The sequence below is a fragment of the Scyliorhinus torazame genome, chromosome 2 (genome assembly GCF_047496885.1).
Source record: "Scyliorhinus torazame isolate Kashiwa2021f chromosome 2, sScyTor2.1, whole genome shotgun sequence".
Taxonomy (NCBI): Eukaryota; Metazoa; Chordata; class Chondrichthyes; order Carcharhiniformes; family Scyliorhinidae; genus Scyliorhinus; species Scyliorhinus torazame.
In genome coordinates, this window is record NC_092708.1 from 2,080,334 (window position 1) to 2,094,744 (window position 14,411).

A 14,411-nucleotide genomic window follows, 5' to 3' on the forward strand; every position below is an offset into this window, starting at 1 on the left:
GTGAGTGGGTGGTGTGTGAGAGAGAGAGTGTGAGTGGGTGTATGAGAGAGAGAGAGAGTGTGTGGGTGTGTGAGAGAGAGAGAGTGTGGGTGTGTGTGTGTGAGAGAGAGAGTGTGTGGGTGTGTGAGAGAGAGTGTGGCGTGTGTGTGTGAGAGAGAGTGTGGGTGTGTGTCTGAGAGTGTGTGAGTGGGTGTGTGTGAGAGAGAGTGTGAGTGGGTGTATGAGAGAGAGAGAGTGTGTGGGTGTGTGAGAGAGAGAGTGTGTGGGTGTGTGTGTGAGAGAGCGTGTGTGTGGGTGTGTGTGTGTGTGAGAGAGAGTGTGGGTGTGTGTGTGAGAGAGTGTGTCGGTGTGTGAGAGAGAGAGAATGTGTGTGTGAGAGAGAGTGTGGCGTGTGTGTGAGAGAGAGTGTATGTGTGTGTGTGTGAGAGAGAGTGTGTGGGTGTGTGTGTGCGAGAGAGAGTGTGTGTGTGTGTGTGTGAGAGAGAGAGTGTGTGTGTGTGTGAGAGAGAGTGTGTGTGTGTGTGAGAGAGAGTGTGGCGTGTGTATGAGAGAGAGAGTGTGAGTGTGTGTGTGTGAGAGAGAGAGTGTGTGGGTGTGTGAGAGAGAGTGTGGCGCGTGTGTGTGTGTGAGAGAGAGTGTGGCGTGTGCTGCCATCTCCAGCTCCTCCAAGACCGAGTTAGGGAACTGGAGCTGGAGTTGGAAGAACTTCGGATCATTCGGGAGGCAGAAGGGGTCATAGATAGCAGCTTCAGGGAATTAGTTACACCAAAGATTGGAGATAGGTGGGTAACTGTAAGAGGGACTGGGAAAAAACAGTCAGTGCAGGGATCCCCTGCGGTCGTTCCCCTGAGAAACAAGTATACCGCTTTGGCTACTTGTGGGGGGGACGACTTACCAGGGGTAAGCCATGGGGTACGGGCCTCTGGCACGGAGTCTGTCCCTGTTGCTCAGAAGGGAAGGGGGGAGAGGAGCAGATCATTAGTAATTGGGGACTCTATAGTCAGGGGCACAGATAGGAGATTTTGTGGGAGCGTGAGAGACTCACGTTTGGTATGTTGCCTCCCAGGTGCAAGGGTACGTGATGTCTCGGATCGTGTTTTCCGGGTCCTTAGGGGGGAGGGGGAGCAGCCCCAAGTCGTGGTCCACATTGGCACCAACGACATAGGTAGGAAAGGGGACAAGGATGTCAGGCAGGCTTTCAGGGAGCTAGGATGGAAGCTCAGAACTAGAACAAACAGAGTTGTTATCTCTGGGTTGTTGCCTGTGCCACGTGATAGTGAGATGAGGAATAAGGAGAGAGAGCATTTAAACACGTGGCTACAGGGATGGTGCAGGCGGGAGGGATTCAGATTTTTGGATAACTGGGGCTCTTTCTGGGGAAGGTGGGACCTCTACTGACAGGATGGTCTACATCTGAACCTGAGGGGCACAAATATCCTGGGGGGGAGATTTGTTAGTGCTCTTTGGGGGGGTTTAAACTAATGCAGCAGGGGCATGGAAACCTGGATTGTAGTTTTAGGGTAAGGGAGAATGAGAGTATAGAGGTCAGGAGCACAGATTTGACGTCGCAGGAGGGGGCCAGTGTTCAGGTAGGTGGTTTGAAGTGTGTCTACTTCAATGCCAGGAGTATACGAAACAAGGTAGGGGAACTGGCAGCGTGGGTTGGTACCTGGGACTTCGATGTTGTGGCCATTTCGGAGACATGGATAGAGCAGGGACAGGAATGGATGTTGCAGGTTCCGGGGTTTAGGTGTTTTAGTAAGCTCAGAGAAGGAGGCAAAAGAGGGGGAGGTGTGGCGCTGCTAGTCAAGAGCAGTATTACGGTGGCGGAGAGGATGCTAGATGGGGACTCTTCTTCCGAGGTAGTATTGGCTGAAGTTAGAAACAGGAAAGGAGAGGTCACCCTGTTGGGAGTTTTTTATAGGCCTCCTAATAGTTCTAGGGATGTAGAGGAAAGGATGGCGAAGATGATTCTGGATATGAGCGAAAGTAACAGGGTAGTTATTATGGGAGACTTTAACTTTCCAAATATTGACTGGAAAAGATATAGTTCGAGTACAATAGATGGGTCGTTTTTTGTACAGTGTGCGCAGGAGGGTTTCCTGAAACAATATGTTGACAGGCCAACAAGAGGCGAGGCCACGTTGGATTTGGTTTTGGGTAATGAACCAGGCCAGGTGTTGGATTTGGAGGTAGGAGAGCACTTTGGGGACAGTGACCACAATTCGGTGACGTTTACGTTAATGATTGAAAGGGATAAGTATACACCGCAGGGCAAGAGTTATAGCTGGGGGAAGGGCAATTATGATGCCATTAGACGTGACTTGGGGGGGATAAGGTGGAGAAGTAGGCTGCAAGTGTTGGGCACACTGGATAAGTGGGGCTTGTTCAAGGATCAGCTACTGCGTGTTCTTGATAAGTATGTACCGGTCAGACAGGGAGGAAGGCGTCGAGCGAGGGAACCGTGGTTTACCAAGGAAGTGGAATCTCTTGTTAAGAGGAAGAAGGAGGCCTATGTGAAGATGAAGTGTGAAGTTTCGGTTGGGGCGATGGATAGTTACAAGGTAGCGAGGAAGGATCTAAAGAGAGAGCTAAGACGAGCAAGGAGGGGACATGAGAAGTATTTGGCGGGAAGGATCAAAGAAAACCCAAAAGCTTTCTATAGGTATGTCAGGAATAAGCGAATGACTAGGGAAAGAGTAGGACCAGTCAAGGACAGGGATGGGAAATTGTGTGTGGAGTCTGAAGAGATAGGCGAGATACTAAATGAATATTTTTCGTCAGTATTCACTCAGGAAAAAGATAATGTTGTGGAGGAGAATGCTGAGCCCCAGGCTAATAGAATAGATGGCATTGAGGTACGTAGGGAAGAGGTGTTGGCAATTCTGGACAGGCTGAAAATAGATAAGTCCCCGGGACCTGATGGGATTTATCCTAGGATTCTATGGGAGGCCAGGGAAGAGATTGCTGGACCTTTGGCTTTGATTTTTATGTCATCATTGGCTACAGGAATAGTGCCAGAGGACTGGAGGACAGCAAATGTGGTCCCTTTGTTCAAAAAGGGGAGCAGAGACAACCCCGGCAACTATAGACCGGTGAGCCTCACGTCTGTAGTGGGTAAAGTCTTGGAGGGGATTATAAGAGACAAGATTTATAATCATCTAGATAGGAATAATATGATCAGGGATAGTCAGCATGGCTTTGTGAAGGGTAGGTCATGCCTCACAAACCTTATTGAGTTCTTTGAGAAGGTGACTGAACAGGTAGACGAGGGTAGAGCAGTTGATGTGGTGTATATGGATTTCAGCAAAGCGTTTGATAAGGTTCCCCACGGTAGGCTCTTGCAAAAAATACGGAGGCTGGGGATTGAGGGTGATTTAGAGATGTGGATCAGAAATTGGCTAGCTGAAAGAAGACAGAGGGTGGTGGTTGATGGGAAATGTTCAGAATGGAGTACAGTCACAAGTGGAGTACCACAAGGATCTGTTCTGGGGCCGTTGCTGTTTGTCATTTTTATCAATGACCTAGAGGAAGGCGCAGAAGGGTGGGTGAGTAAATTTGCAGACGATACTAAAGTCGGTGGTGTTGTCGATAGTGTGGAAGGATGTAGCAGGTTACAGAGGGATATAGATAAGCTGCAGAGCTGGGCTGAGAGGTGGCAAATGGAGTTTAATGTAGAGAAGTGTGAGGTGATTCACTTTGGAAGGAATAACAGGAATGCGGAATATTTGGCTAATGGTAAAGTTCTTGAAAGTGTGGATGAGCAGAGGGATCTCGGTGTCCATGTACATAGATCCCTGAAAGTTGCCACCCAGGTTGATAGGGTTGTGAAGAAGGCCTATGGAGTGTTGGCCTTTATTGGTAGAGGGATTGAGTTCCGGATTCGGGAGGTCATGTTGCAGCTGTACAGAACTCTGGTACGGCCGCATTTGGAGTATTGCGTACAGTTCTGGTCACCGCATTATAGGAAGGACGTGGAGGCTTTGGAGCGGGTGCAGAGGAGATTTACCAGGATGTTGCCTGGTATGGAGGGAAAATCTTATGAGGAAAGGCTGATGGACTTGAGGTTGTTTTCGTTGGAGAGAAGAAGGTTAAGAGGAGACTTAATAGAGGCATACAAAATGATCAGGGGGTTGGATAGGGTGGACAGTGAGAGCCTTCTCCCGCGGATGGATATGGCTGGCACGAGGGGACATAACTTTAAACTGAGGGGTAATAGATATTGGACAGAGGTCAGAGGTAGGTTCTTTCCGCAAAGAGTAGTGAGGCCGTGGAATGCCCTACCTGCTACAGTAGTGAACTCGCCAACATTGAGGGCATTTAAAAGTTTATTGGATAAACATATGGATGATAAGGGCATAGTGTAGGTTAGATGGCTTTTGTTTCGGTGCAACATCGTGGGCCGAAGGGCCTGTACTGCGCTGTATTGTTCTATGTTCTATGTGTGTGTGAGAGAGAGAGTGTGTGGGTGTGTGAGAGAGAGTGTGGTGTGTGTGTGAGAGAGAGTGTGGCGTGTGTGTGTGAGAGAGAGAGAGAGTGTGTGGGTGTGTGTCTGAGAGAGTGTGAGTGGGTGTGTGAGAGAGAGAGAGTGTGGGTGTGTGTGTGAGAGAGAGAGTGTGTGGGTGGGTATGTGTGAGAGAGAGAGTGTGGGTGTGTGACTGAGAGAGTGTGAGTGGGTGTGTGTGAGAGAGAGAGAGTGTGGGTGGGTGTGTGTGAGAGAGTGTGGGTGTGTGACTGAGAGAGTGTGAGTGGGTGTGTGAGAGAGAGAGAGAGTGTGGGTGTGTGAGAGAGAGAGCGCGTGTGTGTGTGTGAGAGAGAGTGTGGGTGTGTGTGTGTGAGAGAGAGTGTGAGTGGGTGTGTGTGAGAGAGAGCGTGTGTGGGTGTGGGTGTGTGTGTGAGAGAGAGAGTTTGTGGGTGTGTGTGTGAGAGCGCGTGTGTGGCTGTGTGTGTGAGAGAGAGAGAGAGTGGGTGTGTGTGAGAGAGTGTGGGTGTGTGTGAGAGAGAGAGAGAGAGAGTGTGGGTGTGTCTGAGAGAGTGTGGGTGTGTGTGTGAGAGAGAGTGTGAGTGGGTGTGTGTGAGAGAGAGAGTGGGTGTGTGAGAGAGAGAGTGTGGGTGTGAGAGAGAGTGTGTGTGTGTGAGAGAGAGTGTGGGTGTGTGTGAGAGAGAGTGTGTGTGGGTGTGTGAGAGAGAGAGTGGGTGTGAGAGAGAGTGTGTGTGTGTGAGAGAGAGTGTGGGTGTGTGTGAGAGAGAGAGTGTGTGGGTGTGTGAGAGAGAATGTGTGTGTGAGAGAGAGTGTGTGGGTGTGTGTGTGAGAGAGAGTGTGAGTGCGTGTGTGTGAGAGAGAGAGTGTGAGTGGGTGTGTGTGTGAGAGAGAGTGTGAGTGCGTGTGTGTGAGAGAGAGAGTGTGAGTGGGTGTGTGTATGAGAGAGAGTGTGGGGGTGTGTGTGAGTGCGTGTGTGTGAGAGAGAGTGTGAGTGTGTGAGTGCGTGTGTGTGAGAGAGAGAGTGTGAGTGGGTGTGTGTGTGTGAGTGGGTGTGTGAGAGAGAGAGTGTGGGTGTGTGTGTGAGAGAGAGAGTGTGTGGGTGGGTATGTGTGAGAGAGAGAGTGTGGGTGTGTGACTGAGAGAGTGTGAGTGGGTGTGTGTGAGAGAGAGAGAGTGTGGGTGTGTGTGTGAGAGAGAGAGTGTGTGGGTGGGTATGTGTGAGAGAGAGAGTGTGGGTGTGTGACTGAGAGAGTGTGAGTGGGTGTGTGTGAGAGAGAGAGAGAGTGTGGGTGTGTGACTGAGAGAGTGTGAGTGGGTGTGTGTGAGAGAGAGTGTGGGTGTGTGACTGAGAGAGTGAGAGTGGGTGTGTGTGAGAGAGAGTGTGAGTGGGTGTGTGTCTGAGAGAGTGTGAGTGGGTGTGTGTGAGAGAGAGAGTGTGGGTGTGTGACTGAGAGAGTGTGAGTGGGTGTGTGAGAGAGAGAGAGTGTGGGTGTGTGAGAGAGAGTGTGGGTGTGTGTGTGTGAGAGAGAGTGTGAGTGGGTGTGTGTGAGAGAGAGCGTGTGTGGGTGTGGGTGTGTGTGTGAGAGAGAGAGTTTGTGGGTGTGTGTGTGAGAGAGAGCGTGTGTGGCTGTGTGTGTGAGAGAGAGAGAGAGTGTGGGTGTGTGTGAGAGAGTGTGGGTGTGTGTGAGAGAGAGAGAGAGTGTGGGTGTGTCTGAGAGAGTGTGGGTGTGTGTGTGAGAGAGAGTGTGAGTGGGTGTGTGTGAGAGAGAGAGTGTGAGTGGGTGTGTGTGAGAGCGTGTGTGTGTGTGAGAGTGTGAGTGTGTGTGTGTGAGAGAGAGAGAGTATTGCTGTGTGTGTGTGTGTGTGTGTCAGAGAAGAGTGTGCCAGTGTGTGTGAGAGAGAGAGTGTGTCGGTGTGTGAGAGTGAGAGTGTGTGTGTGTGTGAGTGAGAGAGAGTGTGGGTGTGAGAGAGAGTGTGTGTGTGTGAGAGAGAGTGTGGGTGTGTGTGAGAGAGAGAGTGTGTGGGTGTGTGAGAGAGAATGTGTGTGTGAGAGAGAGTGTGAGTGCGTGTGTGTGAGAGAGAGTGTGAGTGGGTGTGTGTGTGAGAGAGAGTGTGAGTGCATGTGTGTGAGAGAGAGAGTGTGAGTGGGTGTGTGTGAGAGAGAGTGTGAGTGGGTGTGTGTGTGTGTGTGTGAGTGAGAGAGAGTGTGGGTGTGAGAGAGAGTGTGTGTGTGTGAGAGAGAGTGTGGGTGTGTGTGAGAGAGAGAGTGTGTGGGTGTGTGAGAGAGAATGTGTGTGTGAGAGAGAGTGTGAGTGCGTGTGTGTGAGAGAGAGTGTGAGTGGGTGTGTGTGTGAGAGAGAGTGTGAGTGCATGTGTGTGAGAGAGAGAGTGTGAGTGGGTGTGTGTGAGAGAGAGTGTGAGTGGGTGTGTGTGTGAGAGAGTGTGTGAGTGGGTGTGTGTGAGAGAGAGAGTATTGCTGTGTGTGAGTGTGTGTGTGTCGGTGTGTCAGAGAAGAGTGTGCCAGTGCGTGTGAGTGAGTGTGCCAGTGTGTGTGAGAGAGAGAGTGTGCCAGTGTGTGTGAGAGAGAGAGTGTGCCAGTGTGTGTGAGAGAGAGTGTGTGTGTGAGAGAGAGAATGTGTGTGTGAGAGAGAGTGTGTGGGTGTGTGTGTGAGAGAGAGTGTGAGTGGGTGTGTGTGAGAGAGAGTGTGAGTGGGTGTGTGTGAGAGAGAGTGTGAGTGGGTGTGTGTGAGAGAGAGTGTGTGTGTGTGAGAGAGAGAGAGTGGGTGTGTGAGAGAGAGAGAGTGGGTGTGTGTATGAGAGAGAGTGTGTGGGTGTGTGTGTGAGAGAGAGTGTGAGTGCGTGTGTGTGAGAGAGAGTGTGAGTGCGTGTGTGTGAGAGAGAGAGTGTGAGTGGGTGTGTGTGTGAGAGCGTGTGAGAGTGTGTGTGTGTGAGAGAGTGTGAGTGGGTGTGTGTGAGAGAGAGTATTGCTGTGTGTGTGTGTGTGTGTCGGTGTGTCAGAGAAGAGTGTGCCAGTGTGTGTGAGAGAGAGAGTGTGCCAGTGTGTGTGAGAGAGAGAGTGTGTCGGTGTGTGAGAGTGAGAGAGTGTGTGTGTGTGTGTGAGAGTATTGGTGTGTGTGTGTGAGAGAGAGAGAGTGTGTGTGTCGGTGTGTGTGTGTGTGTGTGTGTGAGAGAGTATTGGTGTGTGTGTGAGAGAGAGAGAGTGTGTCGGTATGTGTGAGAGAGAGAGTATTGCTGTGTGTGTGTGTGTGTGTGTGTGTGTGTGAGAGAGAGAGAGAGAGTAATGCTGTGTGTTAAAGAGATAGGATGTATAATCATCTGGAAAGGAATAATTTGATTAGACATAGTCAACACGGTTTTGTGAAGGGTAGGTCGTGCCTCACAAACCTTATTGAGTTCTTTGGGAAGGTGACCAAACAGGTGGATGTGGGTAAAGCAGTTGATGTGGTGTATATGGATTTCAGTAAAGCATTTGATAAGGTTCCCCACGGTAGGCTCCTACAGAAAATACGGAGCCATGGGATTCAGGGAGATTTAGCAGTTTGGATCAGAAATTGACTAGCTGGAAGAAGACAAAAAGTGGTGGTTGATGGGAAATGTTCAGACTGGAGTCCAGTTACTAGTGGTGTACCACAAGGATCTGTTTAGGGGCCACTGTTGTTTGTCATTTTTATAAATGACCTGGAGGAGTGCGTAGAAGGATGGGTGAGCATATTTGCCGACGACATTAATGTCGGTGGAGTTGTGGACAGTGCGGAAGGATGTTACAAGTTACAGAGGGACATAGATAAGCTGCAGCACTGGGCTGAGAGGTGGCAAATGGAGTTTAATGCAGAAAAGTGTGAGGTGATTCATTTTGGAAGGAATAACAAGAAGACAGAGTACTGGGCTAATGGTAAGATTCTTGGCAGTGTGGATGAACAGAGAGATCTCGGTGTCCATGGACAAAGATCCCTGAAAGTTGCCTCCCAGGTTGAGAGGGTTGTTAAGAAGGCGTACGGTGTGTTAGCTTTTATTGGTAGAGGGATTGAGTTTCGGAGCCATGAGGTCATGTTGCAGCTGTACAAAACTCTGGTGCGGCCGCATTTGGAGTATTGCGTGCAATTCTGGTCGCCGCATTATAGGAAGGATGTGGAAGCATTGGAAAGGGTGAAGAGGAGATTTACCAGAATGTTGCCTGGTATGGAGGGAAGATCTTATGAGGAAAGGCTGAGGGACTTGAGGCTGTTTTCGTTAGAGAGAAGAAGGTTAAGAGGTGACTTAATTGAGGCATACAAGATGATCAGAGGATTGGATAGGGTGGACAGTGAGAGCCTTTATCCTCGGATGGTGATGTCTAGCACGAGGGAAATAGCTTTAAATTGAGGGGAGATAGATATAGGACAGATGTCAGAGGTAGGTTCTTTACTCAGAGAGTAGTAGGGGTGTGGAATTCCCTGCCTGCAACAGTAGAGGACTCGCCAACACTAACGGTATTCAAATGGTCATTGGATAGACATATGGACGATAAGGGAATAGTGTAGATGGGCTTTAGAGTGGTTTCACAGGTCGGCGCAACATCGAGGGCCGAAGGGCCTGTACTGCGCTGTAATGTTCTATGTTCTATTGTCTATGTGTGTGAGAGAGAGAAATGCTGTGCGTGTGAGAGAGAGAGTGTGTGTGTCGGTATGTGCGAGAGTGTGTGTGGGTGTGTATCTGTACATGTACGAGCTGGGGGTGGGGGATGGGGAGATACTGTCGAGATCCTGACTAATTCCTCCTTCGCAGGTGCTGACTACAACAACAAGTTCCGGCCAATCACCACCAGTTACGATTACAATGCGCCCCTGTCTGAAGCAGGAGATCCGACAGAGAAGTTTTACGCACTGCGGGATGTGATTAGTAAGGTATGGCCGATTGACACTCACACGGTATCAGGAAGGGATCATTGGACTGGGGCCCTGGAGAGGCTGACTCTGGTTGTGGGGGGGTGGTGGGGGGGGGGGGGGGAAAGGCTTTAGGATAGGGGAGTCTGATCAAAGGTTTGCTGGGTAGAAGGTGTGGTGATGCAATGGAGATAAAGAAGATTCAGATTTTAAAGGACGTGGTACAGAATATAACTTTGAAATGTCCATGAGCTCGCCTTTGTTGAATTGCTTCCAGATGAAAGGTAAAAATGAGAAACATTTTACAGTTTAAAAAAAATTAAAAACCAATTGGAAATGAAAAAAACCCAAATTAAATCTAATAAAATAAAATAGAGATGCAGGTCAGGTGATGTGTTGTTCCTGCGTGATGTGGGAGCTGGTGGACCGAGTTGAGGAGGAACTTCTTCACCCAAAGGGTTGTGAATCTTGGCAATTCCCTGCCCAGTGAAGCAGTCGAGGCTGCCTCGATTGGATGTTCTTAAGGCAAAGATAGATAGATTTTTGAACAGTAAAGGAATACGGGTTATGGTGAGTGGGTGGGTAAGTGGAGCTGAGTCCACAAAAAGATCAGCCATGATATCATTGAATGACGGAGCAGGCTCGAGGGGCCAGGTGGTCGAATCTTGCTCCTCGTTTTTATGACCATATTGTGGCTCCCAGTGAGCACGTCTGTCGTGAGTGTTGGTTGCTCGAGGAACTCCAGCTCAGAGTTAATGAGCTGGATTCTGAGCTTCAGACACAGGGAGAGGGAGAGGTACCTGGACACTGTGTTCCAGGAGACAGTCACACCCCTTAGAATAACCAACTTAAATTCGGCCAGTGGTCAGAGACAGGAGGGTGTGGCTGCGAGTGAGACAGGTAGAGGGACCCAGGAGGTAGGGTTTCAGGAGCCTCAGTCCTTGTCCACCAGCTTTGGGATTCTTGCTCCCTGTGTGGACAGGAACGGGGACTGGAGGGAGGATGAGCAAACTGACCACAGCACCATGGCACAGGGAGCCGTTCAAGTGGGGGAGAGAATAGAAATGTAGTCGTAATTGGGGATAGTATAGTTAGGGGCATAGACACTGCTCTCTGTGACCAGGATTGAGAATCCCGAAGGCTATGTTGCCTGCCTGGTGCTCGGGATTGGGATATTTCATCTGGGCTGCAGCGAAACCTGGAGTGGGAGGGTAAATATCCAGTTGTCATGGTCCACATAGGTACCAACAACACAGGTAGAACAGGAACAGAGATTCTGCCAAGCGGGTATGATCAGCTAGGAGCTAAATGAAAAAGCAGAACCAAAAAGGTAAGAATCTCTGAATTACTACCTAAGCTACGAGCTAATTGGCACCGGGTCAATAATATTAAGGAGGTAAGAATGGGTTTGAATTCATGGGACATTGGCACCAGTACTGGGGAAGGAGGGAGCTGTTCCGAATCACGCTGGGGCCAGAGTCCTGGTGAATCAGCTAACTAGGGCTTTAAACAGAATGGGGGGGGGGGGGGGGGGGGGGGGCGTTCAGTTTGAGGGAAAATTAGAAAATCAAAGTTAAAGGACAGGGTAAGTGTGTAGGTGAATGATGACATGGACTGTTACCAGAAAATAACAGGAAGGGACAGAGTGTGTGAACATTATGTTACACCAAGAAATCAGACAAGAGCAGCGAGATTTGATAATGGAACAGATTTTAAAACTTTGTATCTAAATGCACGAAGCATTCGGAACTAAACTAATGAGTTAACGACGCACCGAGAGACAGAGTAATGATTTGATGGTGATTCCAAAGACATGGTTACAAGGAGATCAGAAATGGGAGTTGAATATCCAAGGGTTCCCAGTGTTTCGGAAGGATAGACAGAAAGAAAAAGGAGGTGGTGCAGCTGCTGGTAAAGGAAGGGATCAGTGCTGTAGTAAGAAGTCTTACAACAACAGGTTAAAGTCCAACAGGTTTGTTTCGAATCACTAGCTTTCGGAGAGCTGCTCCTTCCTCAGGTGTATGTTCCAGAAACATATATATAGACAGATTCAAAGATGCCAAACAATGCTTGGAATGCGAGCATTAGCAGGTGATTAAATCTTTACAGATCCAGAGATGGGGTAACCCCAGGTTAAAGAGGTGTGAATTGTATCAAGCCAGGACAGTTGGTAGGATTTCGCAGGCCAGATGGTGGGGGATGAATGTAATGCGACATGAATCCCAGGTCCCGGTTGAGGCCGCACGCATGTGTGCGGAACTTGGCGATAAGTTTCTGCTCGGCGATTCTGCGTTGTTGCGCGTCCTGAAGGCCGCCTTGGAGAACGCTTACCCGGAGATCAGAGGCTGAATGCCCTTGACTGCTGAAGTGTTCCCCGACTGGAAGGGAACCTTCCTGCCTGGTGATTGTTGCGCGATGTCCGCACGCTGGCGTCTCCACATCGTCGTGAGAAGTGATAGTGCCCTGGAGATCAAGTCGTGGAATCAGACTGGGGAGAAATAAGAAATAGGAAAGGAAAGAAGTGGGAGTAATCTATCGGTCCCCAAACAGTAGTTCCATGGGTCACAGCATAAACCATGAAATATTAGACGCTTGGAAGAAAGGTATGACAATAATCATGGGTGATTTTAATATGCGTATAGACTGGATTAGTCAAATTGGTAGGAATAGCCTGGAGGGAGAGTTCACTGAGCGTATTGGAGATTGTTTCTTGAAACAATATGTTGTGGAACCAACCAGAGAGCAGGCTATTCTGGATTTGGAATTGTGTAATGAGGAGGGGTTAAATAATGACCTCATCCTCTGGGGAAGAGTGATCATAGCATGTCGAATTTCAAATTCAGTTTGAGGGCGACAAGCTGGAGTGCCAGACACGTGTTCTGGACTTAGCCCAAGAGGACAAATTTGGCCCGAGTGGACTGGGCAGGAAGACTAAAAGATCGGAAATACTGTCCTGCGAGTGTTTGATGGGGACAGTGTACAAAGAACAAAGAAATGTACAGCACAGGAACAGGCCCTTCGGCCCTCCAAGCCCGTGCCGACCATGCTGCCCGACTAAACTACAATCTTCTACACTTCCTGGGTCCGTATCCCTCTATTCCCATCCTATTCATGTATTTGTCAAGATGCCCCTTAAATGTCACTATCGTCCCTGCTTCCACCACCTCCTCCGGTAGCGAGTTCCAGGCACCAACTACCCTCTGCGTAAAAAACTTGCCTCGTACATCTACTCTAAACCTTGCCCCTCTCACCTTAAACCTATGTCCCCTAGTAATTGACCCCTCTACCCTGGGGAAAAGCCTCTGACTATCCACTCTGTCTATGCCCCTCATAATTTTGTAGACCTCTATCAAGTCTCCCCTCAACCTCCTTCGTTCCAGTGAGAACAAACCGAGTTTATTCAACCGCTCCTCATAGCTAATGCCCTCCATACCAGGCAACATTCTGGTAAATCTCTTCTGCACCCTCTCTAAAGCCTCCACATCCTTCTGGTAGTGTGGCGACCAGAATTGAACACTATACTCCAAGTGTGGTCTAACTAAGGTTCTATACAGCTGCAACATGACTTGCCAATTCTTATACTCAATGTCCCGGCCAATGAAGGCAAGCATGCCGTATGCCTTCTTGACTACCTTCTCCACCTGTGTTGCCCCTTTCAATGACCTGTGGACCTGTGCTCCTAGATCTCTTTGACTTTCAATACTCGAGGGTTCTACCATTCACTGTATATTCCCTACCTGCATTAGACCTTCCAAAATGCATTACCTCACATTAGTCCGGATTAAACTCCATCTGCCATCTCTCCGCCCAAGTCTCCAGACAATCTAAATCCTGCTGTATCCTCCGACAGACCTCATCGCTATCCGCAATTCTACCAGCCTTTGTGTCGTCTGCAAACTTACTAATCAGACCAGTTACATTTTCCTCCAAATCATTTATATATACTACAAAGAGCAAAGGTCCCAGCACTGATCCCTGTGGAACACCACTGGTCACAGCCCTCCAATTGGAAAAGCATCCTTCCATTGCTACTCTCTGCCTTCTATGACCTAGCCAGTTCTGTATCCACCTTGCCAGCTCACCCCTGATCCCGTGTGACTTCACCTTTTGTACTAGTCTACCATGAGGGACCTTGTCAAAGGCCTTACTGAAGTCCATATAGACAACATCAACTGCCCTACCTGCATCAGTCATCTTAGTGACCTACTCGAAAAACTCTATCAAGTTAGTGAGACACAACCTCCCCTTCACAAAACCATGCTGCCTCTCACTAATACGTCCATTTGCTTCCAAATGGGAGTAGATCCTGTCTCTAAGAATTCTCTCCAGTAATTTCCCTACCACTGAAGTAAGGCTCACCGGCCTGTAGTTCCCTGGATTATCCTTGCTACTTTTCTTAAACAGAGGAACAACATTGGCTATTCTCCAGTCCTCCGGGTCATCACCTGAAGACAGTGAGGATCCCAAGATTTCTGTCAAGGCCTCAGCAATTTCCTCTCCAGCCTCCTTCAGTATTCTGGGGTAGATCCCATCAGGCCCTGGGGACTTATCTACCTTAATATTTTTTAAGACACCCAACACCTCGTCTTTTTGGATCTCAATGAGACCCAGGCTATCTACACACCCTTCTCCAGACTCAACATCTACCAATTTCTTCTCTTTGGTGAATACTGATGCAAAGTATTCATTTAGTACCTCGCCCATTTCCTCTGGCTCCACACATAGATTACCTTGCCTATCCTTCAGTGGGCCAACCCTTTCCCTGGCTACCCTCTTGCTTTTTATGTACGTGTAAAAAGCCTTGGGATTTTCCTTAACCCTATTTGCCAATGACTTTTCGTGACCCCTTCTAGCCCTCCTGACTCCTTGCTTAAGTTCCTTCCTACTTTCCTTATATTCCACACAGGCTTCGTCTGTTCCCAGCCTTTTAGCCCTGACAAATGCCTCCTGTTTCTTTTTGACGAGGCCTACAATATCTCTCGTCATCCAAGGTTCCCGAAAATTGCCGTATTTATCCTTCTTCCTCACAGGAACATGCCGGTCCT

At 49.0% G+C, this 14,411-nt stretch overlaps 1 protein-coding gene across 1 annotated transcript in view; it reads left to right on the plus strand.

The window, feature by feature from the left end:
* LOC140385668 (beta-galactosidase-like) overlaps nucleotides 1-14,411 on the plus strand; it is a 200,142-nt gene that overhangs the window by 171,973 nt on the left and 13,758 nt on the right. Inside the window, 1 exon segment of the mRNA XM_072468064.1 lies at nucleotides 9,269-9,387. Coding sequence (XP_072324165.1) covers nucleotides 9,269-9,387 — 119 coding nt within the window.